The 25522-nt window shown below is 48.9% G+C and overlaps 2 protein-coding genes across 6 annotated transcripts in view; both read right to left on the bottom strand.

The window, feature by feature from the left end:
• Nucleotides 1-1881, bottom strand: part of ADGRA2 (adhesion G protein-coupled receptor A2) — a 103259-nt gene extending 101378 nt beyond the window's left edge. Inside the window, exon 1 of one of the 3 annotated variants that reach the window (XM_043536190.1) lies at nucleotides 1799-1881. In XM_043536190.1, coding sequence (XP_043392125.1) covers nucleotides 1799-1836 — 38 coding nt within the window. In that variant the 5' untranslated portion in view covers nucleotides 1837-1881. Of the gene's footprint in view, nucleotides 1-181; nucleotides 754-1798 lie in introns of those variants that run through there. The other 2 variants (XM_043536189.1, XM_037886547.2) reach the window with 2 other exon arrangements.
• Nucleotides 1882-11938: 10057 nt separating this feature from the next.
• PLPBP (pyridoxal phosphate binding protein) lies at nucleotides 11939-24484 on the bottom strand. 3 transcript variants are annotated; one of them, XM_037886558.2, is made up of 8 exons: nucleotides 24345-24484; nucleotides 22499-22606; nucleotides 21419-21454; nucleotides 20828-20903; nucleotides 18118-18252; nucleotides 16813-16955; nucleotides 14536-14634; nucleotides 11939-13658 (listed from the first exon to the last, which is right to left on the bottom strand). In XM_037886558.2, exons 1-8 carry the CDS (start codon nucleotides 24441-24443, stop codon nucleotides 13521-13523), a joined length of 834 nt encoding a protein of 277 aa, XP_037742486.1. In that variant the 5' UTR covers nucleotides 24444-24484; the 3' UTR covers nucleotides 11939-13520. The 3 variants fall into 3 exon arrangements, with proteins under 3 accessions (XP_037742486.1, XP_043392140.1, XP_037742487.1); XM_043536205.1 differs by lacking the exon at nucleotides 24345-24484 and adding an exon at nucleotides 22776-22792; XM_037886559.2 differs by lacking the exon at nucleotides 14536-14634 and having other exon boundaries at nucleotides 24345-24478.
• Between the last annotated feature and the right edge of the window lie 1038 nt (nucleotides 24485-25522).

Genomic DNA, 25522 nt, shown 5'->3' on the forward strand with positions numbered 1-25522 from the left:
AGCAGGAACCAGGGGCTGTTAGGGGTACGGTGGGTGCTGGACCGGGCAGCAGGAACCCGGGGCTGTTGGGTGCCGGAGAAGGGGGGGGGGGTCCCGGCAGCCGGGACTCGGGGCTGTCTCTGCCCCGGCGCAGCGCCCCAAGCGCCCTGCCCCGCGCCCACGCCGAGCGCTCGCTACTCACAGGCTGACCGTGGCGTTGGGCAGCAGGCGCGGGTCGGGCGGCTCCAGCAGCTCCTGGTCGCTGCAGATCACCTTCCTGCGGGCCGCGCCGGGCAGGCCCGGCCCCTTGGGCCGCTCCCCCACGCACTTGCAGCGCGGGGTCTGCGCGGGGCAGCTGCGGGCGCCCCCCGCGCACAGCCAGGCGGCCAGGCAGAGCAGCCCGGCCGCGCAGCGCATCCCGCGGGGCGGCCCCGAGCCCATCAGCCCATCCTCGCCGGGCGCCCCCGAGCCACGAGACGCCGCCCCGGCCGGGGCTCCGCTGGAGGAAGGGCCGGCCCTGGGCGCACAGGGGTGCGGGCACCCTACAGCCAGGTCCCGGGGGCAGCCATGCGCAGGGTCCCGGCTCCTTCCCAGGGGCTCTCCGCCCTCACGCCCCCCCGGAGCCGCCCCGGCGCCCGGCTGCCTCCCGCGACTGCCCGGTGCCCTGCGCTGCCCGCGGCATGGTCGGGTGGGACGGGGGGGTCCGCGGCTGCCGGCGGCGAAGTGTCCGGCTGCTGCGCTCTGGATGGGACCTAGCGGTTTCTGCGGCTGCCGCTCGGGTCCCACCCCCGCTCCGCCAGGCCCGGCTGCGGGGCCCTAGCGCCTCCCCGCTCCCAGCCCGGCCCCTGCGCGCCCGGGGCCCCCCAACTTCCGCGCGCCCCCTCAGCCCCCGGGCTCCGCACTCGCCCCTGGCTCCCGGGCGCGGCCCCCTCCAAACCTGCGGGGTTCATGCGCTCCCCGCCGCGCACCAGCGCTCCCCGCCCACGTGCGCCCCCTTCCAAATCTCGGGGCCCCTTGCGCTTCCTTCCCCCGCGGCACCCGCCCTCCCCGTGCTCTTACCCGGAGTCCCCGACGTCCTGCTCTCCCGCCCAGCCCCACTGAGCTGCGAGGGGCCTGCAGATGGTGCCCCCCGCCCCGAGTGCCTGGAGGGAGGGTCTGTGGAGAGGTAGAGGGAACCTTTCCCCCCACGCCCTGTGCCCGGCCTCTGGGGGACGCAGTCCTTGGGCGGTGTATAATCCCCCCAGCCAAACCTGCCCCTACTCTGAGTCCAAACCCAGGAGCGGGCACCCTCACCCGTGCCTTGGCTGCTGGGGCTGGTTGGTTCCGAGCTGGAGCCAGGACAGTTTCCCCTTGGAGGAGGCATTCTGTATCTGCCAAGTTTGGGGAGGGCATCTGATCCTGTACAGTGACCACAGGGCCAGGACAGTTTGTCCACCCTGTAGCATTTGCTGTGGACCACTATTGGAGACAGGATACCAGATGAGCCACATCCTGGCACAGCACCTGGCAGGTTACCACCTAGCAAGGTGGAGAGCCCATCCCTCCCAGGAGACAGAAGAGCTGAGCCAATAGGCCACAACTCAGTGACAGTGCAGCCTTCCAGAACCCTGGCGCAGCCATGGGTTGAGCTGAAGATGAACGATGTAGTTTGTGATAGGGGCTGTAGTGTGAAGGAGGCATTGGTGGCACCAAAGATTCAGGCAATCCCCCTTACTGGGCTATTTTACCAGCCCGCTCCCTTTCATTCCAACAGGTCCAAGTCCTGTAACACAGCCATCCCCACCCCTTTCTGTCTGGCGTCACACCCAGCCCGACACACCTTATCCAGCAGGTTCCCTTTTCCTGCTTCACTCTCATTTTCCTCCTCAGGACTGTTTTCTAGCTGCAGGCCCACGTGGCTCAGAGGTTGCTGGAGTGCCCAACACCTAGAGAATCAGATCACTTGTCTGTGTCTTTATCCAGACTGAGATGCAGTGAAGCCCCAGTGCCCATAATCTGCATGAACATCCTGTTGCTATTCTTCACAGGTACTGCAGTAACACTTGCGAGGCCCAGTCAGGGGCCAGGACCCCATTGTGCTCGGTGCTGTACAAACACAGGACAAAAGTGATGGTGCATGTGCACTGAAGGCAGTATAGTGAAGGCTTGCACTACTCGTGCCCACCCTCTATCTCACCCCTGCACAATAAACAGGGATCAAAAGAGGGCAATGCAATCTTGAAGAACCCCAGCATGAGAGAGCAGGGAGTCAGGGCTGTGGAAAGATGTGTGTGCACCTGACTTCTCCCAGGGACCACTAATTCCTCCTGAAGGAGAGAGAAATATTATTCCTCCCTTTCCATACATAGATCCCTGTAGTGGGCCATTTGAAGAGCAGCTCACTGCACTGGTGTGTTCCAGCTCATCAGGAATGGCAAGAAGCCATGGAACAGGCAGAGGGACACAAAGCACTCAGCACCTTTCAGAATCAGCCCCTAACCTCTCTTAGTCTCCTCATCTGTAAAATGGAGATATTGACCTACCTCACTGGGGACAGTCATTCTAAATTAATAGCAGCAAAGTGCACTGAACTCCTCTGGTAGCAGGAGCTAGGTAAATGTAAAGTGTTACTATAACAAACCTGCGGGACTGGAACACAATGCAAGCACAGCTGAACGCACTGAAAGGGGCAAAGAGCAGCTGCAGGCCCCCAGCACATCAAGAGCCATTACCTCAGGGAGGCAGAGCCGGGGGAGGGAATGATTGCTGTAGAACTGGGTTTCACAGTGAACCCACCTCTTTAACGGGAGATGTTGCAAGGGGCCCCAAGCCTTTCTTCTTGTCTGCTTTCAGCACCTAGCTAGGTGCTAGGGAACTCTAGCACAAGAGACCAGGGAGGTCCAACCAGTTATACCCTCCTTGGAAACCAACATCCTATTTGTCCCCCATTCAGCTGACAACAGCACTACTAGGACTTAATTGGTGTTCGCCCTAGCCAGGCTGGGTTATTCTAATATGGCACATGAACACCGTTCCCTCCTGAAGCGAGCAGAGCTCAGGCAGGGCGAATGAGCGCACCCTGGGTCCTGAGGCTAGGAGAGGTTTTATGAAAGGTCAGTCAAGCTGCACCGTGTATTGCAAATCGGTATGGCCCTGTGCTTAGCTGACCAGCACCCATGCTGCTGCCTGGGGCCCAGCCTGCATGCCAAGTGGAGTCTGAAAGACTCCTCACTAGCCAATCCGTTTTTAAGGTTTCATCATAAAGGCTCAAAGACAGAAAACAGCACGGACCAGGCTTTACCTCACTGAGGAGTCAGCTCTTGGGATTGGAGCTTGTGGTTGCCAGGACTCCTAACTGGAACTTTAAGCCTTCCTCTCCAGGGAGTGACTATCACCCCAGAGGGCAACTTAAACTGGGCCCACCATGTACTTGGTGCAAATGAGCTTTTCAAAAACATTGACACTCACAGATGTGTTTCCACCTATCTATGTCAGCTTCTATTAGAAACAGCCACAAAAAAAGAGACACAGACACACACACTCCCTTGCTGCAGGTGAACCCCAAACTGAAGGGTCTCAGAGTTGCATCAGTGAAACTGACCGAACAAGAAGGGAAACTGACAGTTTTACACAAAATTTGCCTTTTCTGGAAAATCTAGCCCTAGAGGATTAAAGTTCTTTCACTCCTAACTTACAGGGTTGCTAGTAGCAGGGGGAAGGTATTTTGCTCCTTTGCGACATGATTTAAAGAGACAAGGTCCCTGGGAATTTCAAAAAACTACCAACCAAAGCGGACTAGGGCTCAGTCCCACAAACCCTGTCATGCACCACGCTTACTGCCACGGGTGTCAGCAGGCCACTCAGGGTAGCACTTGGAAGTTCAAACCCTAAGTAGACACGTATTTGAATTAGGGAACTAAAGTGTTTGAAAAAGCCAAAATACAGGTCCGTTGAAGCTAGCAGCAGGCCTGATTGGGTCCATCATCTTACAAATAGCAATTAGTGCTCAGTTGCAATATATCCCACCAGGGAAATGGCCTAATGCATTGCTACTAATTTACCCAAGGAAATTAAGGGAACTCCAACAAAGAGACTCAGTGAGAACGTTTATGCATTGTCCATAGTTCGATGGGTAGCAGTGGGTGGCCTAGCCCTTCAGGACTAGGCTCTCACCCATTGGTTTATTCTGGGTTGCCTTAATGACCTGTTTCACTTCTCCTCCCCCCTGGGAGCCAGTGGGGAGGTAGGAGGCTGCCTGGACTAATACATACTGAGCACTGCCCTGGATCCAGCGCCAGCCCATAATTGAGGGACTCTGCCTTTTCTTTTCGAGGGCGATGTGTCTGATCCAGCAGTGAGAAGGGGCCCTCGAAAACATGGCATTAATCGTGCGTTCCTCATGAGTGGACAGGAATGGGCTTGGCGAGGTTCTTGAGCCCTGGAGGATATTGGTCAGGGCTGGCAGCATTCTGCAGCTAATCAGAGCTCTGGAGTGGTCTCTGGAGCACATTGAAGCAATCATGCCCCTGCACACGCCTTCAGCATTTCAGCCTCCTATAAAGTTACCTCCAAACAGTCAACCCTCATCCAAATCAATAACAAATGTGAAATATGCAGGGACACCACCACTACTAGAGGAGAACTGTTCAAACAGTGCTTCCCAGCTGATCTGAGCTTCACGTATAAGTTCTTTCAGCTATTTTCAAGCCCCTCTAAACTCTCTCCCAGACAAACACCCAGCCTGCTCCATTCTGAATCACTATCCTGCTAAGCCAAACAATGGGGTAACTTATTTGATGCTATAACAGCATCGGAGCCTGAGTGTCAGAGGCACGGTAACCCTCTCCACTCCCAACCTCAAAAAAGCAGAAGAGTCTCCAAATTCTGCTCATTTGGGTCCAATAAAAAAAAAACAACACACTTTTACATTGGCTTTCACTGAGGAAATCTGCTATCCATGAAATAAACAAGTCCCATTTTGCTTCCACTGATGAAATCTGCAATAGGCTCCTGCCCCTGGTTAGCTCATCATGAATTTTGACCCTCACCCTGTGTAGCTAAGGCATTTAACCTGTCTGAAGCTTTCATTGATTCTATTAGGCAGGTCAAATGACAGGTCAAGAAAGTGAGCGTTACATCTGTCAACAGGTGCAATTTGCACTGTGCTGAGGGCTTATCTGTCAGAAGGGCTACATCCAAACCACTCATTTTTACAAGACTGGTTTTCAGATGCTGCAAAAACAAGCACTGGTGAAATTTCCAGCCCTCCATGCTCAGCCTACCACCAGAGCTTCCTCTAGGGATGTATGGCTCTCACTAGTAGCAGAGCATCCTCCAAGGGCATGTGGATTTACCCTCACAGCCCCCATTACTCAGCTGGAGAACTGGGTCCCAGAGAGGTTAAGTGACTTGCACAGTGTCACAAAGGAAGTCTACGGCTGAACAGGAACTTGAACCCAGGGCTCCCAAGAATGTCCCGGCCAGAGTGAGAATGAAAATCAATTAAGAAGTTAACCACATTTTTTGCAGCTTTCTAAAGAGGTCAGGATGGAGTGCCCCACGGAGCGAGACCAATCCATGCACCATCCCCTAAAAACACTTGTTCACAAGGGGAGAGCACACATGGAGACTATACCTGTGAGAGGGGCATCACCCTCTGGAGGGCAGCAACACAGAGGCATTCTGCATGGGAGCCCTAAGCTGTGCAAAGGGGAGATCTCACACACTCACAGCTTCTTTCATATAACAACTCCAAGGATGAAGCTCCATGTAGAACTGCTAGGAGGGATTGAGTGACAACGACTACAGCCCAACTGCCCCTCTACAGCTGCTCATCAGAGCCAACCAGCAGGGTGTTGGAGCCAGGTGCTTGCTCCAAAGAGCAAGTTCTCCTTGGACGCTGCAGGCACAGATGCAGAGCAGCACTTGTTAATCCTAGGTGCAGAACTGAAACAGGTCACAACACAGTGAACGGGCTTGACTCGGCAACCAGGCTTGGAAAAGGCAGCAAGTCTGACCCCCTAGCAGGGGAACTTCCCAGACAGAGTGTTTGAAAGAAGCTGCAGACAGTCTCCTAATCACAGAAGAGGTACAGCACAGGCAGCTGCTGTGGAAATTTCTCCAGTACCAAGATGCTTCTACCCACAGAGAGACCCTCTGAGTAGACATGAGCACCATGAGGATGAGCACAAAAACCCCAGGAGAATGGAGAGCTCAGTCTGCAAGGCCACGTTGCCGAGAAGGATCAATGGAGTGGACAAGGCACAAAGAAGGGCAACAAAAATTAGGGGAATGGAACAGCTTCCATACAAGGAGAGATTAAGATGACTGGGACTGTTCAACTTAGAAAAGAGACGACTCAGGGGTCTATAAAATCATGACTGGTGTGGAGAGAGTGAAGAGGGAAAGTTATTTACCCCTCTATATAAACACACGAACCAGGGGTCACCCAATGAAATTAAGAGGCAGCAGATTTAAAACACAAGGAAGTACTACTTCACACACCACACAGTCAACCTGTGGAACTCGTTGCCCGGAGATGCTGTGAAGGCCAAAAGCATAACAGGGTTCAAAAAAGAAGTAGATATGTTCCTGGAGGATAGGTCCATTAGCCAAGATCGTCAGGGATGGAACCCCAGGCTCTGGGTGTTCCTAGCCTCTGACTGCCAGAAGCTAGGAATGGACGACTAGATGGATCACTTGATAATTGCTCTGTTTTGTTCTTTCCTTCTAAAGCATGATCTGGCACCAGCCACTGGGCTAGCTGGACCATCAGTCTGACCCCCCCATGGTCATTCTTATGTAAGTGGTAATCAGGGAGGCGGCTGTTGTATTGGGGATACCTATTGTTTTCAGGTCAGTCACTACAAAAACTAGCCGCCATCTTCTCATAGCACTCTAACCCTATGCTAGGACACCCTCCAATGCTGGGTGAGCCTCTCCTAGACGTTTCCCCACAGATAGTGCTGGCACAGGTTTAGCTACATCCACCTTTGCGCCTCTCTTTCCTCTAGAGAGATTCTAAACTTATCCATAGGTTGTGACTGGCCTGAAGGCACACAGGCAGAAACTAAAGCCAGGTCTCCTCCTCCTCAGTCCTTCCTGCCCTCAAAAGAAACAATACAGCTTGCTTTTCCTTTGGACGCGATCCCTCCCGAGCATCACAGGAGGGCTCTATACTGCATTGCATGATGCCGAATGGGGAAAAGATAACTTTCATGTCTCTCCAAGTCTCCCAGCAGCCCCACCCTATTGAAAGCTAGCACTGATCACTCCCAGCACTGATCACTTCTCTGTGCATCTGTCAAATAGGGTCACACACTGATTTTATTTCACAGATTGGCAGGAAGTTCAAACTTGAAGCCAAGTACTTAGCAACACACAAGATATCCTCCGAAACAAACAAACCTGACTTAGCAGCAGGAGGAGGGAGGGGGAGGACAGCGTCTGAACAGACTGGATTCCTCCTAACTAGGTAATTGAAGCCTGCAAAGCTCCGTGGTTTCAAAAGCTGCCGTTAGAGTAGGAGGCTGCTCCTTTAGTATCGATATTTATCTAAATATAGCTTTAGCATGGAGTTTTTCCTCACCCACTGCTATGAAAAGAGCAGCAGCACATGATTCCAGCCTAGAATAATCCACCTTTTTATTTCTTTTGGAGATAGCCAAGTCTAGCCTGAGACGGTCTCGCAATCCCCACAGAATAGTTCCACCGTGACAGACAGGGAGTCTGACTCACGCTCCTTCACGGCTCCCCTGGCCGACAACTGCTTTGGAGTGCTGGGAGAAGGGTCCGTTTGTACAGGAGAGGGATCATGGGGGGGTGTCAGCTTCTCCAAGGCAGGGAGAGAGCCTGGAGGGTCTATAGCTGACACAGAGTCCAAGGTTAATGTGAAATCTGAATAAATCTTGGAGATGTGTATTGCTGAGTGGGAGTTGTATATGCTATATGGATAGGACTTTAATACAAAGCTGCATTATGAAATGGCCAGTTTTGTAGTGTTCGCTCAGGCTTCCCTACCCAAAACCTAGTTTTTAAAAGTTATATCTACAGTGGCATATAGGATCTGATCCAAGAGGTGAATAGAGCTGAATCATTTGGTAATAGCAACTATAACGTAATTAAATTTAACATCCTTGTAGGGGGCAAAATACCAAAGAAGCTCACCACAGTAGCACTTAACTTCAAAACTGAGAACAGCAAAAAATGGGGAGGCTAGTTAAATGGAAATTAAAAGGAACAGTCACAAGAAATACCTGCAAGCGGGCAAAAATAAAAGATCCCCATCGTAGCTAAACAGAATAAAGAGGCGGTGAGACACAAAAATACATCCTTTAAAAACTGGAAGTCAAATTCTACTGAAGAAAATAGAAAGGAGCATAAACTCTGGCAAGTCAAGTGTAAAAGTAGAATTATGCAGGCAGAAAAAAAAACCCTGATCTGAAAAGCAACTAGGAAAAAGACACAAAAACTAAGAGCAATAAATTTTCTAAGCACATCAGAAGCAGGAAACATGCCAATTAGGTGGGGCATTGGACAATCGAGGTGCTAAAGGAACACTCCAGGAAGACAAGGCCCTTGCGGCGATGCTAAATGAGCTCTTTGCATCAGTCTACATTGCAGAGGATGTGAGGGAGATTCCAACACAAGAGCCATTCTTTTGAGGTGTCCCAGACTGAGGGGTCAGTAGGTGGTGGTTTTGGAACAAATTGATCAATGAACCAGTAATAAGTCACCAGGACCAGACAGTATTCACCCAAGAGTTCTGAATTAATTCAAATGTGAAATTACAGAACTACTAACTGTAGTCTGTAACCTATCACTTAAATCAGCCTCTGTACCAGATGACTGGCAGATAGTTAGTGTAATGACCATTTAAAAAAAAAAAAAAAAATACTCCAGAGGAGACCCCGGCAATTACAGGCCAGTAAGCCTAACTTCCGTACCAGGCAAACAGGTTGAAATCATAGTAAAGAACAGAATTATCAGACAGAGAGGAACACAGTATTTTGGAGAAGAGTCAACATGGCTTTTGTAAAGGGAAATTGTGCCTCACTAATCTATTAGACTTTGATTGGGTCAAACAAACATGTGGGCAAGGGTGATCTAGTGGATGTAGAGTAGAGTATTTAGACTTTCAAGAAGCCTCTGACGAGGTCTCTCACCAGAGGCTCTTAAGCAAAGTCAGCAGTCATGGGAGGAAGGTCCTCTCATGGATCAGGAACTGGTTAAAAGACAGGGAACAAAGGTAGGAATAAATGGTGAATTTTCAGAATGGAGACAGGGAAATAGTGGGGTCTCCCAAGGATCTGTCCTGGGAACTGTGCTGTTCAACATATCAAACGATCTGGAAAACGGGTAAACAGTAAAGTGGCCAAGTTTGCAGACAATACAAAATTACTGAAGATCGTTAAGTCCACAGCTGACTGCAAAGCGTTACAAAGGGAACTCACAAAACTGGTGACTGGGCAACAAACTGGCAGATGGAATTCAGCATTGACAAGTGCAAAGTAAGACACATTGGAAAACATCATCCCAACTACACCTGCAAAATGATGGGGTCTAAATTAGCGGTTACCACTCACAAAAGAGATTTGAGTCAACCGGATAGTTCTCTGAAAACAGCCGCTTAATGTGCAGTGGCCGTCAACACCACTAATAGAATATTAGGAACCATTAGGAAGGGGGTAGAAAAGACATAAAACATCATAATGTCACTAAATCCATGGTACACCCAACCCTTGAATACTGCCTGCAGTTCTGGTCGCCCCATCAAGAAAATATATTCGAATTGGGAAAAGTACAGAGAAGGGCAACACAAATGATGAGGGGGATGGAACCACTTCCGTACGAGGAGAGATTAAAAAGACTGGGACTGTTCAGCTTGGAAAAGGTGGGACAGGATACAGGTCTATAAAATCGTAACTGGGGTGAAGAAAGCAAAAGTGCTATTTACACCGTCACACAACACAAGAACTGAAGGACACCCACTGGAAGTAACAGGCCGCAAGTTTAAAAGACACATAAGTACTTCTTCATGCTTTTCATACGGGAGGGGGAATCCATCCGACCTCAAGACTAAACCTTCATCGGCTGAGATTATTCTTTCAAGGCAAGTTCTGACAGCGATAATGCCCCTAGAAGAGGGGATTGGAGTGGCAGCAAACTAGGGAAGTGCCTTTATTTTAATAGATGTAAATAAAGCTCATGTTGCAGGGAGATGAGGTGCCACGGGGTTACTAACAGGTCAGGGAACCTTTCATCACAAGGATTTGACTCCATTCCAGTGACCAGCGGTTAGCATCTGGCAGGTGGCCTCTGTAAAATGAGTGGGTGGTCTAAGCCCACTTCTCCCTGGACAGGGAGAGCCACCACATTTGGCACCCTTGCTGGCAGCCTCAGAATGGCCAAAGGAGATCAAATTCCCGCTTTGGGGGAGGATAGCCTTCTACTGGCAGGGTGTGCATGAAGCTGGCACTGGCGCTGCCCATCAAACCTGCAGCGTAGACAGAAGGCTCCTGGGTTGTCAGTGACACCTTGCACCACCACAAGAAGTTGTACACGAAAATGCACGCTGGAAGCTGGAGGGGGGAGAGGAGATGCAGGAGAGCGAAGCGGCTGCACAGCTGGGGAACAGACGCTAGCAGCGCCATGCTTTCCCCATTAATGCCTTGTCATGTTGGCACTCCCTCCTCCACAACCACAGTGATCATAATGGCCTAGTTCCTCCCTCTAGGCTGCCCGCAATACCACTCCTCAGATCGGCAGGGCAGGAGAGGTCGTGGCAGGAAGGCAAAGTGCATCTCTAACGCTGCATACCTCCTCACATCAGCTGTAGGTCTTGGACACAGCTGTGGCCATACTTCACTGAAGGCCAGCGGCAGATCCTGCTATTCGAGTCCTAGGCATCTCTTTGGTGCTGCTGCTGAGTGCAAATCGACACACACACACAGAGACTTGGAAACCAAACGTTCACTGGTGACCTAGTTTGTTATTTAAATGCCGCTCTCCAGAATTCAAAGTCCACTGCATTAACCCACTAACCCAATAGGTTCCTGCAGTACTATGATCCCTGGCATTTACCTTCCAGTCTAGATCATTCATTGCCTCATTAAGACCCATTAGCATCCAGTTTCCACTCAGGAAGTGAGTGGAGAAGATGGAGAGAAGGGAAAGCAGGTGGGCTTCATGGAGGGAATATGAGCTAAGGAAGAAACAGATTTACAGCCGAGTCCATCATCATTTAGTCCCACTCTTCAGTATGCTTTCTCCTATGGACCACAGAAGATAAGGGCTTGTTTGATATATAAAAATACAAATAGCCCAAACTTGTTATTGCTGTAGAGATCAGGGTGGAAAAGCACCATGTAGGCCAGGAGATTGTTATTCCTTGATAGCTGGTTGTCAGGTGAGCCAACACAATCTGTAGCGATAGCCATTCTACCACCTTCCTTTTTATTTTTTGGGGTGGGAGGTGGGGAATCATTGGCTAATGCTCTCTATAATTTCTTCTGTTTCCCTTGCTTCAGGCCTGTTCCTTGCTTGGGTACTTCCTGCTCTGTCCCAGCCTCCTTGTGGCTGGAGAGCACAAAACACTTCCATACCTCTAGCTAGCGATTTTAGCCTATGATTATTATGGACATATCTGTACCCCACAGCCAAGAGGTACGGATATGCCTCTTAAACCAGCTCTATAGAATTGGGGGGCAGTGCCACCCAGAGGCACAGTGAGAGAACTGCTCCCCTCATTTTGGACGCTCTGCAGTCTCAGTTTATTTTCCCCTCTGATCAAGAAGCCCTTCCTCTTATGCAGGCAAGCAGGCCCTTTGCTTCAGCTGTCATTCAACGCAACCCCCTCCAAGACAAGCCAGTCTCACTGAACATCACCTGCATAACATGGGGCTGTCCTGCATAGCAACTGTCCCACCGCGTTCATCCAAAACACTGGAACATAAAAATAACAGAATCATAGACTTTAAGGTCAGAAGGGACCATTATCTTTAATAGCTTTGTGATTGGCACAGATGGTATTCAAATTCACAACGGTTTTATTAACATACTATATCAAACACCACCCTCTGCAGCTCTGACGAGGGCCGTTCGGACTGCATGCAGTGTTGAAGCTATGGAACACGACAGGTTGATTCGAGAGGGGGTTCTTTTCAGTTACATTTAGAAGATAAAACCCACGGCTGATTTAACCACACACGTGCACACACAGAAGCCTTTTGCCATGAAAAGCAGGTACTGCTACTGGTGACGAAGGTCTCCTCATTCTGGCAACAGACAAGACCCTGAAGCCGATTGTCAAAATGCGAGTTACAAAACAGATCTGCTGTAAACACGGTCAGTGAAACTGTGCTGCAAGAGGGATGAAAGTTTATATCCAAGCCTGGATGAAACAAGTACCTCCTTCTTGCTTTTAGAAAAAGCAGAGGCCAGGGCCAATGAATAAGTGAATTTAAAGATCTGGGAACTACATTACAGCATCTGTGCAGTGGCAATATGACTGATTTCACGTACATCTGGATGCAATGGGGTAATAATACTTTGCATTTCTGCAGCACCTTTCCTCCAAGGGTTTCAAACACATTACAAACAAGCAAGCCTCACAATCCCCCATGTGAGGTAGGTCAGTATTATTATGCCCATTTTACAGATGGGGAAACTGAGGCACAGAGTGGTTAAGTGGCTTGCCTAAGATCACATAGCAAGCCAATGGCAGAGCCAGGAGTCTGAGACAGTTCCCCGCTCTAGCTAGTAGAGCACACTGCAACTGGACTTATCGGGTAGTATGTAAATAACAACACTTTACAAGGGGAAAAGGTTAAAGGCTTAAAAGCAGCCTACAAAGACAGGAGATATGTCACCAGTGGTAAGAGTTAGCAATGCCAGTCTGGAGAGGACAAATACAACCTCTGGCCAGCCAGCACACTCGCACCTTTCAATTTACGTGCCAAAAGCAGACTGCCATTGACTTACAGTAGCAACTGTGTTCTTTATTCCCTCATCAGTTCATTGGAATGGATATATTCTCTTCAGTGTCAATACTGTTAAGTGTTATCGATATGTCTCTACAAAGTAGCTTCTACCTACACATATGGTAGCTATTGAGCCATGTACTTTCTCACTCAAGATGAGTGGATATTTAGAGATGCCTATGACATAATTAAAACTGGCTAACCAGAAGTTAGTCCTCCATCAGGTAAACCACTCCTCATATTAAAAATATAATCACGGAGACTGCTGGAGATGCCTGTTGCTCGTTAATAACTCAATTCTAGTGCTTAATCAGTTTATCCAACATAGTTATCCAAGAGTGATTGTTCTTAAGAGTAGCTAAGATACCAAGTGATTTTCAATCACAAATTTTCTTGTTGTTTGCAGGTAAAAAAAATCCAGTTTCTACTCATACAATAATCGTTATAGGTTCTGAGACCTCTGGTCTATTACCAGGTATTTCCCCGCACTGGCATGACAAGCTGTCACTATGGAAGGAGGTGAAAGTGCATAGTTAAGTTTCCCTGGTGTCCTGTAGTTTAGAGCATCTTTCCTCTTTCTATTTAGTGCTCTTGCACAGCCAAGGTCCCCACTTTGCTTTTAGTGTCACTGAGGACCTTGTCATTGGCTGGTTTGTTGGAGTAGTCCCGCTCTCCAAAAATAACGCTTCCAATCCGGACATTTGTGGATCCAACTTCAATCTGGAGAGAGAAGAGGGAACAAGACAGCCCTCAGACGCCGTGGCTCAATACAAAGTTGTCCCACAGACCATTAACCCTATCAGTAACCCAGCTTGGGGCTTAATCAGTAGGACACACAAGAATGCACATGTCCTCTATTCCCACATGCAATCTCTGCCCCACATTTGGGCTTCAAAGTGCCCTTTTGATCATTTACTCCAGTAATAAGCCATCACGCAAAATGTATCCATCAGTGGAACAAGTTAGCCCTATTCCCATGCTGACAGCAGATCCCAGAACAGAACTGCCGGAGTTTGCTAGTCCTGTGCTTGCCTGCTTTATAACAAAAGAGAGGAAGGATGGCCCAGTGTTTAGGGTGCTAGCCTGGGACTCGGGAATCCCGGGTTCAGATGCCCTGTGAGAGCTTGGGCAAGTCACTTAGGCTTTGTGCCTTTGTTCCCCACTGTACAATGGGGATAATAGCACTGCCCTGCCGCACAAGGGTGTTGGGAGGAGAAATACGTTAACGATTGGAAGGGGCTCAGACACCCCAGAGATGAGGTCCATGTAGGTGCCTTAGATACACAGGCTGTGTCCTTAACAGAATCAGTGCTCAGAGTCACGCTAATGTGGAAGTCACTGGAGCAAGCCTTACTCTGGAAAGGGTCATGACAAACAGGAGAAGCTATCAAACAGATCAACGATGACCTAGTTCTAAGATGACAGTTAAGATCAGTCTCAGTTAATGAGACTTAGCTTCAGAATCTCAGTGCAGGATGGGCTGCAAGGTCTGGCTGTTGGATCCCTGGCCTGTGCTGTCACTATCCCTAGAGGGAGGTGGCATTGGTGGGATGACTGCTACCTTAGATCTTGGGTGGCCAAAGGAAACCAGACTTACTGCATGTTGATAGTCTGTGGACATGCCCATACTCAGCTCAACTTTCTCAATGGGGATATTTAGCTTTTCACATATGTCCTGTCGCAAGGATATCAAAACCTGAGAGAGGAAACAAGGGGAGGATTACACATTGCTCAGCAGTTACACTGAAAAGCATTCAGTGTGTCCTGGAACAAGCTTTAGGCTATTCTTTGGAGATTCCCTCCATCTGGCTGCAGTTCCCATTCTCCCTGTTCTCAAGGACTCATGCCTGTTTTTAAGATACATCGTGAGCTTTTGAAAGTTTACAATGCAGCTTATCTGTAGGCCACATTAGTGACAATACACACATCCTTTCAAGGGACAGAGCATCACAGCAGTGTGCCTGGAGCAGGTCTGCTAATTCGGAGCAGCGACAGGACCTTACGCTACTTGGCCTCAGACACAGGCCCCTCAAAGCAGAAAACAGCAAAAGCAAGTGGAGGTTGAAGCTTTGCCTGAAGGTAGATCTGTCTGATCAGGCGATTCAGTGCATTTCCTCAGCAATCTTCACAAGACGGGTGCCTACGAATGTCCTGGACACAGCCTCAGGAGAGGCCTGGTGGGATTATCTAAAGGACCAGGCTGTTCTAAGTTATGCTTCCTTGTAAATCAGACAACATTGACACCTTTGCACCTCCAGGGATAAGGGTGCATCAGCATTTCCAAATCCTGTGGTCAAGGTGAAGCTGTGCTAGCCTGCGTTTTAGAACTAGGAGTCAGGAATTCCCACGTTCTCATCCCAGTGCTGATACCGATGGCCTCTGCAGCCACGCACAAGTCATGAACCTCTAGGTCACTCCGTTTCTCTTTATGGAATAGGGGACAATACCATTTACCTACCTCAGAGTGTCTTCAAAGTGCTGTGCAAACCAAGAATGCTCTAGAAATGCCAAGTATTAAGGAGTGAACATTGGAGTAAGCTGAAGACTATTTTCATTGGGAGCCTTACTGTCATACTTTTAACACAAGCTCTTTAGAGCAGCAACCGTCCGTGTCAGGTTAATACATCGCCTACCAGATAGGAGCTTATCCCTGACCGAAGTCTTTAAACACTACCACAATACAAACACCAACCAACACTTCACTTCCTTCCAATACCCAGGAAAGGTTTGCAGAACACTTCATTAGTTACCACACGCAAATGACACCGGCAGAAGCTACACTTACGCAGTTACGGGTGTTTTCTGTAGCGTAATTAGCCTCTCTAACAAACTCTCATTTATCTGCCTCAGCCAAAAGGAAACTACTTGTTCCGATATAAGGTGTGACCTATGGAACCCAGCAGCCTCTTCCTGATCCTGACAAGGCCTGGTCTACACCTAAAACTTAGATAGACTTTGCAAAGTCACACTTCTGGAAAGGGGTGGATTTACTTCAATGACGGGAAACCCCGCTCCGTCACTGCAGCGTTTGCACTACAGCTTTGCCACTGTAGCGCCGGTAGCAGAGATGTACTATAACTCTTTGCAGCATAAGGTTGTGATCACATGGTGGGGTGGCCCTTTAAGGGAGCTGGGCTTGGCTGCAACTGTGTCTAATCATGCATTGCCCAGGCCAGGAATCAGGCACAGCCTGCAGATCACCTGGTCTTCAGATGAAAGGCCAGCAAGCAGCTCGGTTAGGAGAGGCCTCTTCAGGAGATGCAGGGACTTGGGAAAGGACCTGAAAGGTGGCTCTCCCCACCAGCTAAGTGGAAGACTTTGCTGGAGACATCTCCTGTCTAGACAGGGCAGAGGCAGAAGCCCTCTGAGGGAGAGGCTTGAGGAGACGTCATGCAGCCAGAGCTGGGGATCTGTTCTGGTTTTGAAAATTAAATCCATCCCTGAAGAAAGGGACTGAAATTCTACGGCTGTTGGGAGTTCTGACACCATGGGCGGGGAGCTGGTCGCACTGACTTACGTTCTTACAGTAGCGTGACTGTATCTCCCAGCATGCCTTTCTGAAGTCAGCCTTTTAAACTGGAAGAGCTAAGCAACAGTAGCCCTTAATTAGCTGTTTAGTAATTGGATGCTGCATCTCTCTCATCCTGCTGCTATGTACCTGTTTCCTTGCCTCATTGTGGAAGAGATGGCATAGTCTCAGTCAGTTGGGTTCATGGTAGCTGTACTTCCCCTTACGAGTAGTGTGGTGGTTGTCTGTTTAGCTGTCCTCCACAAGCCCTAGCCAGGATTACTGCCAGAAGGGCTAAACTGTGGTCCCAGGCATTGGGAATCTTGCCACTGATTTCCAGTGAATCCAAAGACTTGGAAGTCTTACCTGGAAGTCAGGATTTGGTCCCTTACTGAGGTCATGTCCAAAGCTGCCAATTGTCATCAGACCCACAAACTCCAGGCTTGGACACTCCTTGATTATATGCTCCACTGTTCCCACTATTTCTCCAGGTGGGAGTCCATGCTTACCTGAAAAAGAAGGCATATACCGCAATGGTGACACAGCAACACACCGTCAAACTCCATATCGAGTTCCCTGCTCAGTGCCAGAGGCTGCCTAGATATGGTTTTCATTTTGTTGTAACTTAGCCCACCAAATATCTATGGCCTACAGCAGTACCAAACCAGACACAGGCGCTCCCAAATGGAGCACAGAGTGGTACAGCCACCTGCAGCCCCTCAAGAGCTGTGGAGCATCGGGGGTGGTCTAGTGGTTTTAGAGCATTGAGAAGTCTCCTATGCATTCTCCTTAGCACTGCCACCTTGGGCACTTTGACCACTAGCTTCATCTGATGTAGGAGCAGCACCTAGAAGGTCTGCAATACAAAAATCTATCGATGTTAAAAGAAAATCAACCTTGAAAGAGATGGTGACAGTGCCCCGCTTACTCTGTTCTCTGTAACCCTTCCTCTGTGCTTTCAAATATGAGCCCTTGTCTACACTTAAGTTTTGCTGGTATAACTACACTGGCAAACCCTCCTGGTGCAGACATGCAGTTATACCACAAAAAGAGTGCCTTTCCAGTATAGCTTATTCTGGGTCAATGAGTGAAATGAGGCAAACTGGCAAAAGCACTTTTTGCTGTTAAAACAGCGTCTATGCCAGAGCTTTTGCCTGTGCAGGTGTGTTGTTAAAACAAAACAAAAAACCCCAGCAGACTATAGCTATGCTGGTAAAAACTTAAGTAGAGACCTGGCCTAAAAATGCACGTGTGTCTTGTCACATATCTGCTTGATTTCTGTTAGGCAAGCGAGGCTCCCGCCCATGGCCCCATATTTCCAATGGCATTTGAAACAAACATCTTGTTTGCTGCATACTTGAGGCCTGGCCAATGTGAGGAATAGCATTTACTGCTCTGGTGATGCCAGCAAAGGATACCCAAGCCTGGCTTTTCCTGTTTTCTTGCAGGATTTACCGCCTCCCCAATTTCTCAGTGATAATGGAGGTTTTTTTAACTGAGCTAGTCAGACTGGAAAGAGAGAGACTCCATTTTAAAACACTGAAGGCAGGTTGAATTTCAGACCTAGAGTAGCTCTAGAAATACACAAATCAGTCTAACCCAGCTACATCGTACCCATCAATAGTGCTAACAGAACATGAAGGTCATTAGCTCAAATGTCCAACCACTTACTATCTTCTCCACTTGTGTTAACTTGCACCATGATTTTTAACCTCTGCGATGACCCTTTTTTCTGCCACGAGCTGTTCACTTTGTCTGCCAGTTTCACAGAATCCACTGTTTCCACCATAAACAGATTGGGCACAGCTAAGGAGAAATAAAGCAGATTTGAGGGCACTTCTGTTGGCAAAAGCACAAACAACTGTAGCTGGAACACTGTCTGCCTCAACTGGCAACAGCCTCTTGTTAACTGTCGCCAGGATCTCTCAAGTCCCAGTCCCGGATCCAATACATTTGCCTTGGGCAAGTCTCTTCACCTCTGGATCTCAGTTTCCCCATCCATAAAATGAAATGAACACTACCGACCTCCCTCACAAGGGCTGCGAGGATTAGTTTGTGGTTGTACAGCACACTGAGAATGTACGGCACCGTAGGAACTAAATGCAAAATGGCACCCAGCTTCTTGATACCAACAGAAGTGGAAGAGATGGAGAAAGAAATTTTGGTTGCAAACCAAATGAAATAGTTGAAAATCTCTGTCAAGGAAAGAAATGGATTGAAAGAGGATTTAACCTGTAACAGTGCTTTCTAAAACTTTAAATCTGCAGGTGTCTCATGCAGTGCAGGAAGTGTTTAGCTTAAAGTTCTGTTTAGACCCCCAGAGCTTACTGTATTTTTCTTGCCTTGCTCTTTCTTACCAAGGCCATTTGCATGAGGAACATGGTGGTGGATCTTTGGATCATCTGCTCCTGCTGTTTACTCCCCACTTGAAGTCATAAGCCCCTCTCTGTGAAGCAGCAGGGGCAGAGGAACTAACATGCAGACAGGCATCAGTAAGAGAGACACAGAATGATCTTGTCACCAGGTTTCCACAAGGCTTCAATCATTCTTTAGCGCCATACACCAAAGACAGACTTTAAACTTTGCATAGCAAGTTCAGTGTGCTACAGTGTGCATTTGCCGTGGAACACACAGATTATTGTAGCCAATTTAGCAGATGGTGGCAGTTCAGCTTGACCCCTTGCTACAAATGGTACATACCAAAACATCCCTCAGTTGTGAGACATCTTCTCCCCCATTCTTATAAGAGGTCACAGTGACCCAGCACAGAGAGAGCTTGGGCTGTAGAAGAGCTAAGTAAACATCAAAAATACCCTGGGATCAAAGAAATACTATTCTGTATTGGATTCAAGAATTGTCAGATAGGATTGGACGATAGCCTCATCCCAGCTCAGTAGCCTGTCTCCCACAGTAGCCAGTGTCAGCTGCAACAAACCCACAGTGGGTATGTATGAGAGTCTACTCCAAGAAATTTCCTCCTCACCCAATAGAAATTGGTGCACGTCCAAGAGGTTTTATAGCCCTTCCAATACTTATAGTTGGGTCCGCAAAAGCCCTAGTGTAGACGCAGTGATACCCAAAGAGGAGTGTTTTTTCTGATCTAGGCCTTCTCTACACTACAGAGTTTTGTCGACAAAATAGTGGAGATGTACACACTGAAATGCTCTTCCCGCCAATGTAACTCCCCTGCTATGCGGACATAATAAAACCACCTCAATAAGGGGTGCAGGGCTTATGTCCGTGTAGTTAGGGCAATGCAGTCTTACATGGGCTATTGGCTGACATTCTTGTCAATTTCATGGCTCCACTGGAGCCATGAAATTGACAAGAAAGCTACCTCAAAGCTGGGCTGCTGTCCAGTTCCACTCCAAGCCAGACTGCCATCCAGGCTCCCAGCTTGGGCTGCCGCCTGGGCTCCCCACTCCTCACCGGGAGCCCTGCTGTCCCCCAGCACTGTGGCAGCCGGCCGAACTCCAGGTGTGGATCTCCCCACCGAAGGCGAGAAGCCCCCGGTGGCTGGCCTCCCATCCCCAGTCGGGAGCTGGAAGGCGAGAAGCCCCCGGGGCAGCTGGGCTCCTGGTGTGGAGCCGAAAGCCCTGGAGTTCTCGGCCCACCACACTGCCCCTCTTCAGTCGGTGGAAGCACTCATGGTGAGGACGTGCACCACCGACAGAAGGAGAGTAGCATGGACAGCAGCCACCACAGTAATTACTGCAGTGGCTGTAAGTTGACCTAACATAGGTCGACTTATCTTTGTAGCGTGGACATAGCCATAGCTTATTTTGTTGGGAACCTGGTAATAGATATATCGGAAGAAGAACTCATTGGTACGTATGAACCGCCTATACACTAGGCGGGTTTGCTGTATAGCTATACCAGCCAACACTTTCTAGTATAGCCAAGGCCTCATTTATGCACTTTTGAAAGTTTTACCTTTAAAGCTCAGAATAGCCCCATTATCCACGCAAGCGTCTAGTCTTTTTTTAATCCTGCTAGGCTCTTGGTCTTTGATGTCTTGTGGAAATGAGTTCCACAGGCTGCTTTTTATTTTAGTGTATGTGACAATTCACAAACACAAAAGCAGTTCTCTCTTGCAGCCAGAGGCAAATATCAGACACACCAAAGTCATATTCCCCCAATGAGGGGGCTCCCTGCCTCCTGTGCAACAAAGGTATCACAGAGCTACTTTGAATTGCCTCCAGCCAGCAGTGGACTATGGGAACGGATAACAGCAGACAGAAGTAAAAGTGAAACATGAAGCCAGGACCATACTTTCTTGGCCTGTAATCAACTGCACTAATGGGTTAATCAAGCAAGTTAGGACACTGGAAGAACTTGTTGCTCTGGGACACTGAGCATAAAGAAGTTAAATTAAGTTTACCAATCAGTTTGTTGACATTGCTCTTCTGCAGATGGCCTATAAAATGCCATTTAATCTCTGGACACGAAGACATAATCTGAGAACAGAGGAAGAGAATTAATCAAGTTTGAACTGCAATTTTTTCACCAGCCAAAAAGCATTTGGGGCTGAAAAAATAAACAAGCCAGACACCTCTTTCTATAACGTACTGAGGGAAGTTTGGCTCAGACAGTGCTTCTGGTGCTAGTGAGGTTGGTTCCTGTGGGGAGGACTAAGGGAATAGAATGTTATGCAAAATGTGGGCAAAAAGCTAACCATAAAACAATGTTGTTTTTCAAAAGCAAGTCATTATCACTGGTCTTTAAAACCTGAGAACAGCCTGTATCTGCTGATGCAGAGATCATTATGGCAATGCAGGGTCCACACGCAAGCCTCACGACTAATTGTGCTCGTTGACAGGAGCTTCAAGAGTTCTGATAAACAGGCCTGAAACTAAGGATACCCCCACCCTCCACCTTGATTCCTTAAAACATTGATGGAATGTCTGCATAATTGTAAAGATACTTTGGGGGTGACGGGGAGACTATATAAAAAAAACAACAGTATACTTACTTTGGAGTCTGATGCCTTTTCTAGCAATTCTTGAACCTGAGTGAATTAAAGACATTCTCTTGTTAAAACTACATCAGGCATTTCTCCATTTTCTGCTGGAAGAGCAGAGGTACTGTGCCACAACCAGCATTCCTGGGACACACCGTACAGCTGTACCAGCAAATACACCACTACGGACTTTCCAAGGAGTGCGTATGGGGATGATGGTGAGATGGGGACTGCTCTCTCCTCTGTAGCACCCAGTAATGCTAACGGATGTAATACATTGGCATCACGAGCAGAACGTGCTACATGGAGTATAACAGACAGGCACTACTCTGCTGAGAGTCTGGCATTTGGTAGAAGAGGACTCTGAAGTTAGGCAGTGCGCTTTTACTTCTACTGCCACTTTGAACAGCATTCAGATACAGGGTACTTTTCCTCACTACTTTACCAAGAATGTACATCTGGATTTTTTCCCCCCTCCTCTACCTGGCCATAAGCTAGCATCCTTGTGCACAGGAGGTCAGCTAACAGTGCTGTTATTTGGTTCAGAAATATCAAAGTTTCAAGCACTGCTTGTAGCTCTCCCTTCTTGACACCGCTGCCTGAGGTTTAATTGCAAAAACAGAGCAGGATGTAAGCAAAGGATCTAGCCATGAAATACTGCAGCCCAGGGTTATGGCTTGCTGGGTAAAATACCCAGTTACTCCCCTTTCCATCATGCCCTGTTGTCTAGGATGGAACTATAGCATTTGTCAAGAAATTAGAAGACAAGAATTCATACAGTGGTGGTTAACCAACCTTAAAATAAAGAAATATGCTCCAGTCCACAAAAGAAAACCTAAATGTGGATTCGAAGCAGAGTCTGCTTTTACTAGTCATCCAGGGGCTAAAGCTTAACGGCTCACCACAAGAGAGAATGCTTGTCAGACAGTTTCTAAAAGGCATGCTGTAGTTCAAGATCAACTTCTTGGGCCAGCAGGAATTCAGTGGGTGCAATTCTATGGCCTGTACCATGCAGCATGATGGACTAAATCCCAACAGTCTCATCTGGCCGTAAAGCCTATGAAATAATGGAAGAAAGGTGGGGGCACTTACATAGTTTTCTCCAAAACTGCGTTGCCCTTGATTGTAGGCCTCTATAACCATGTCTGCAGGTTTGGTTTTACTGACAGCCACGAGTCGAGGCTGTACAGCAGGGAGACCCTGTCAAAGGAAGCAGTTGTGAGAAGTCAGTGGCATGAATACCAGGAGCAAACCTCAAGTTTGCTCCTCAGTTGAGAGGGCTATTCAAAATCTAGTGGAGTTATCCTCATGGCCAGCTACTTAAAACAACAGCCTCTTCTCTCTCCAAAAGCCTGTAGTCTAGACCAACCTGCTCTGTAGTGCAGGAGGTGCCACAATATGCCACTAAGGAGAAGAATTTAATAACTGTCTTGAGGAGGATCTCTTCCACTTGCAGTCATAAGAGCCATGCTGGCGAGATGCTTCAAGGGCTTATCTACACATGAAAGACAGATGGAATAAGATAGGGTATGAATTTAAAGAAGAGTAACTATTCCTGATTAACTCTAGGTGACTGCTCTTATTCCAACATGGAATTCCAATCTGGAATAAAGCACTCTTATTCCAGAGTAAGAGCATCCACAGATAGACTCAGTCAGAAATAGCACCCTATGTAGATAAGGTCCAGCAATCTTAACTGACAATTTGGCCACATCTACCCTGAGAAAAAGCATCATGTTAGAAGATGTGTTAACTTAGGGTTTAATGTGACTTTGCACCTCATGTAGACAAGGACAATGTTTTCTCAAAAGCTACTAACCGGTTGCAGTTAACTCTCTGCTGCTCCTAAGCGTAGCTACAACCAGCTAGCGTGTCATTAACCACATCTGTCCTCGTCCACTTGAAGTACAAAATTATGTCAGTTAATATGTTCGTTAACTTTCCAACATAACGTTGTTTCCCCAGTGGTGTGGCCTTACAGAAACTTTTGACACGCTCTTTTTACAGCTAATTCCTTACAAACGTTTCTTGACCTCTTACTGCCCAGTCGGGCGTGAACTTCAGGAGAGTGACAAATCCTCAGTATAGAAAAAGCAGGGCCTTCCTTCAAGCTCTACATTATGCCACTCAAGCAGCCAGAGCTGGACTGAAGAGGACAGCTGGGAGAAATGTATCTGGGTGCTTACATTAGTTACGCTACCAGAATCTCTCAGGGACAGCAAAAATTCCCTGATTTTTCCTTCCATTAGATACAACACAAAAATACGAGGGCTGGGATAATCCCTCCTGGCGCTTATGCTTTTAGAAGCGGGAGACAGAGAGAGACGGTTAGCAGCGCAGTGCTGGGGGTGGGATATTTTCAGAAGGCGACATGGGGTTGGGGAGCATGTCTTGGGGATGGAAGAAGGACAGCAGCCCCTAAAGCAGCTGGGGCTCTCTGGATAGGTGTATGAGACCTCTCCGCCCCCACACACAGGTGAGACTCCAGAATTTGGGGAAAACAATAAAAGCCGATTTCAACTGAAGGGAAGGGAAGAGAAAACCCAGCCAGCTCAGGGAGAGGGAGAGACGCTCTGCAGCGGCCTAACCAACCCCTGTTTGCCCTCCCCACCTTAAACACACTCCTTCCCCAACCCCCCCCCCAGCCAGCCCCAACCCCCACCCCTTTCACTCCTTGGCACCCGCCTCCCTCCAGCCTTCACCCAGAAACGCACCCTACCACACAGGGCCAGCTGGGGGGGGGGGGGGAGTAGGGGAGGCAGGGAGAAGAGAAAGAGGCCCTGCTCCCCCTCAGTGCTGGGGGGCCCAGCGGGTAGGGCAGCTAGTGGGCCCATAGGGCGGGGGACCCCGGTGCTGGGGGCAGGGGGGCCCATAGGGCGGGGAACCCCAGTGCTGGGGGGAGGAGTGTGAATCAAGCGACCCCCCCAGCCCCTCTCACCTGGGGCCGCTTGGCCGCCGCCTGCTGCACCCGCTCCGTGACCGCCCTGAGCGCCGGGCCCAGCCCTGCGCCCGCCGCCATCCCGGCTCTCCCCCACATCCCCCGCCGAGCAGCCTCTCCCAGCCCCACTTCCGCCACACGCGCCCCGCCCCCTCCTATCAGCCAATCGGCGCGCGCCATCCAACCCACCCGGCCAATGGCTGCGGGAGGTGGGGCCAGGGAAGCGAGGCTGCGCCCTGAGACTGGCCGCGCGCAGCGGCCATTTCGGAAAGGTCAGCAGGGCTAAGCGCCGCCCAGGAGTGGCCGCCCGCCAGGCAGTGGCCGTGCACCCTGCAAAGCGGGGCTGGCCCAGCCCAGGGGTGCGTGTCGTGTCCCCGGGTGCATTGCATGGACTACAGGCAGCTGCGGGCAGGGACCAAGAGCTTAGAAGCACCCACATCAAATGACAACCGTTAATGGGCATGATGCAATAGGTGTAATACAAGTATGGGATGGCTAATTGCCATTAATTATCCCTGTGATGCCATTAACCATCATAAGGAAGCTAGGATTTGTAGAGAGGCATCATCAATTAACCTTTAAGTACATTGACAATAATAATTAACAATCCACATACAGTATTCTGGTCTGTGCAGGTGGTTACAGGGCTCTCCTGAGCATCTTCCAGTAGTGCTCAGCTGGCCTCTGTTACTTGTGATTCTTTCTGCCTAGCTTCCCCTTAAGGAGCAAATTCTTGTATCATTTAATATATTACACCGACACTGTGCTTTGTGTTTATGTCAGCAAAAAAGCAAGGGCAAAGATGAGGGGTGAGGGTCTCCCACCTCTCTAGTGAATGCTCTAACCACTGCACTAAAGGAGCATTCTTGCTCACTCTGGCCCAAAGTACACTTAGCTATTTATACACAGGGGAACAGCGTCAACAGGAGACCACTCTGTAGGCTCTGGTCTATTTAAATGGGGCTTGATTCGCTAATGTTTTTTATATAACACTCCCAAATAGGAGTTGCTACCTTTGAAAGTTTATCTTTTCAGAGACAATTTGTTTTTGTAATAACCTTATGATGCAACATGATCACACTATGATGCAGAACAAGTTTGAACAAGGGATGGGAAAACCCACGGAGCATGGGATTTCATGAAATATTTTATTCTCTTAGTTAAAATCCATTTATTTT

The sequence above is a fragment of the Chelonia mydas genome, chromosome 26 (assembly GCF_015237465.2).
Source record: "Chelonia mydas isolate rCheMyd1 chromosome 26, rCheMyd1.pri.v2, whole genome shotgun sequence".
Taxonomy (NCBI): Eukaryota; Metazoa; Chordata; order Testudines; family Cheloniidae; genus Chelonia; species Chelonia mydas.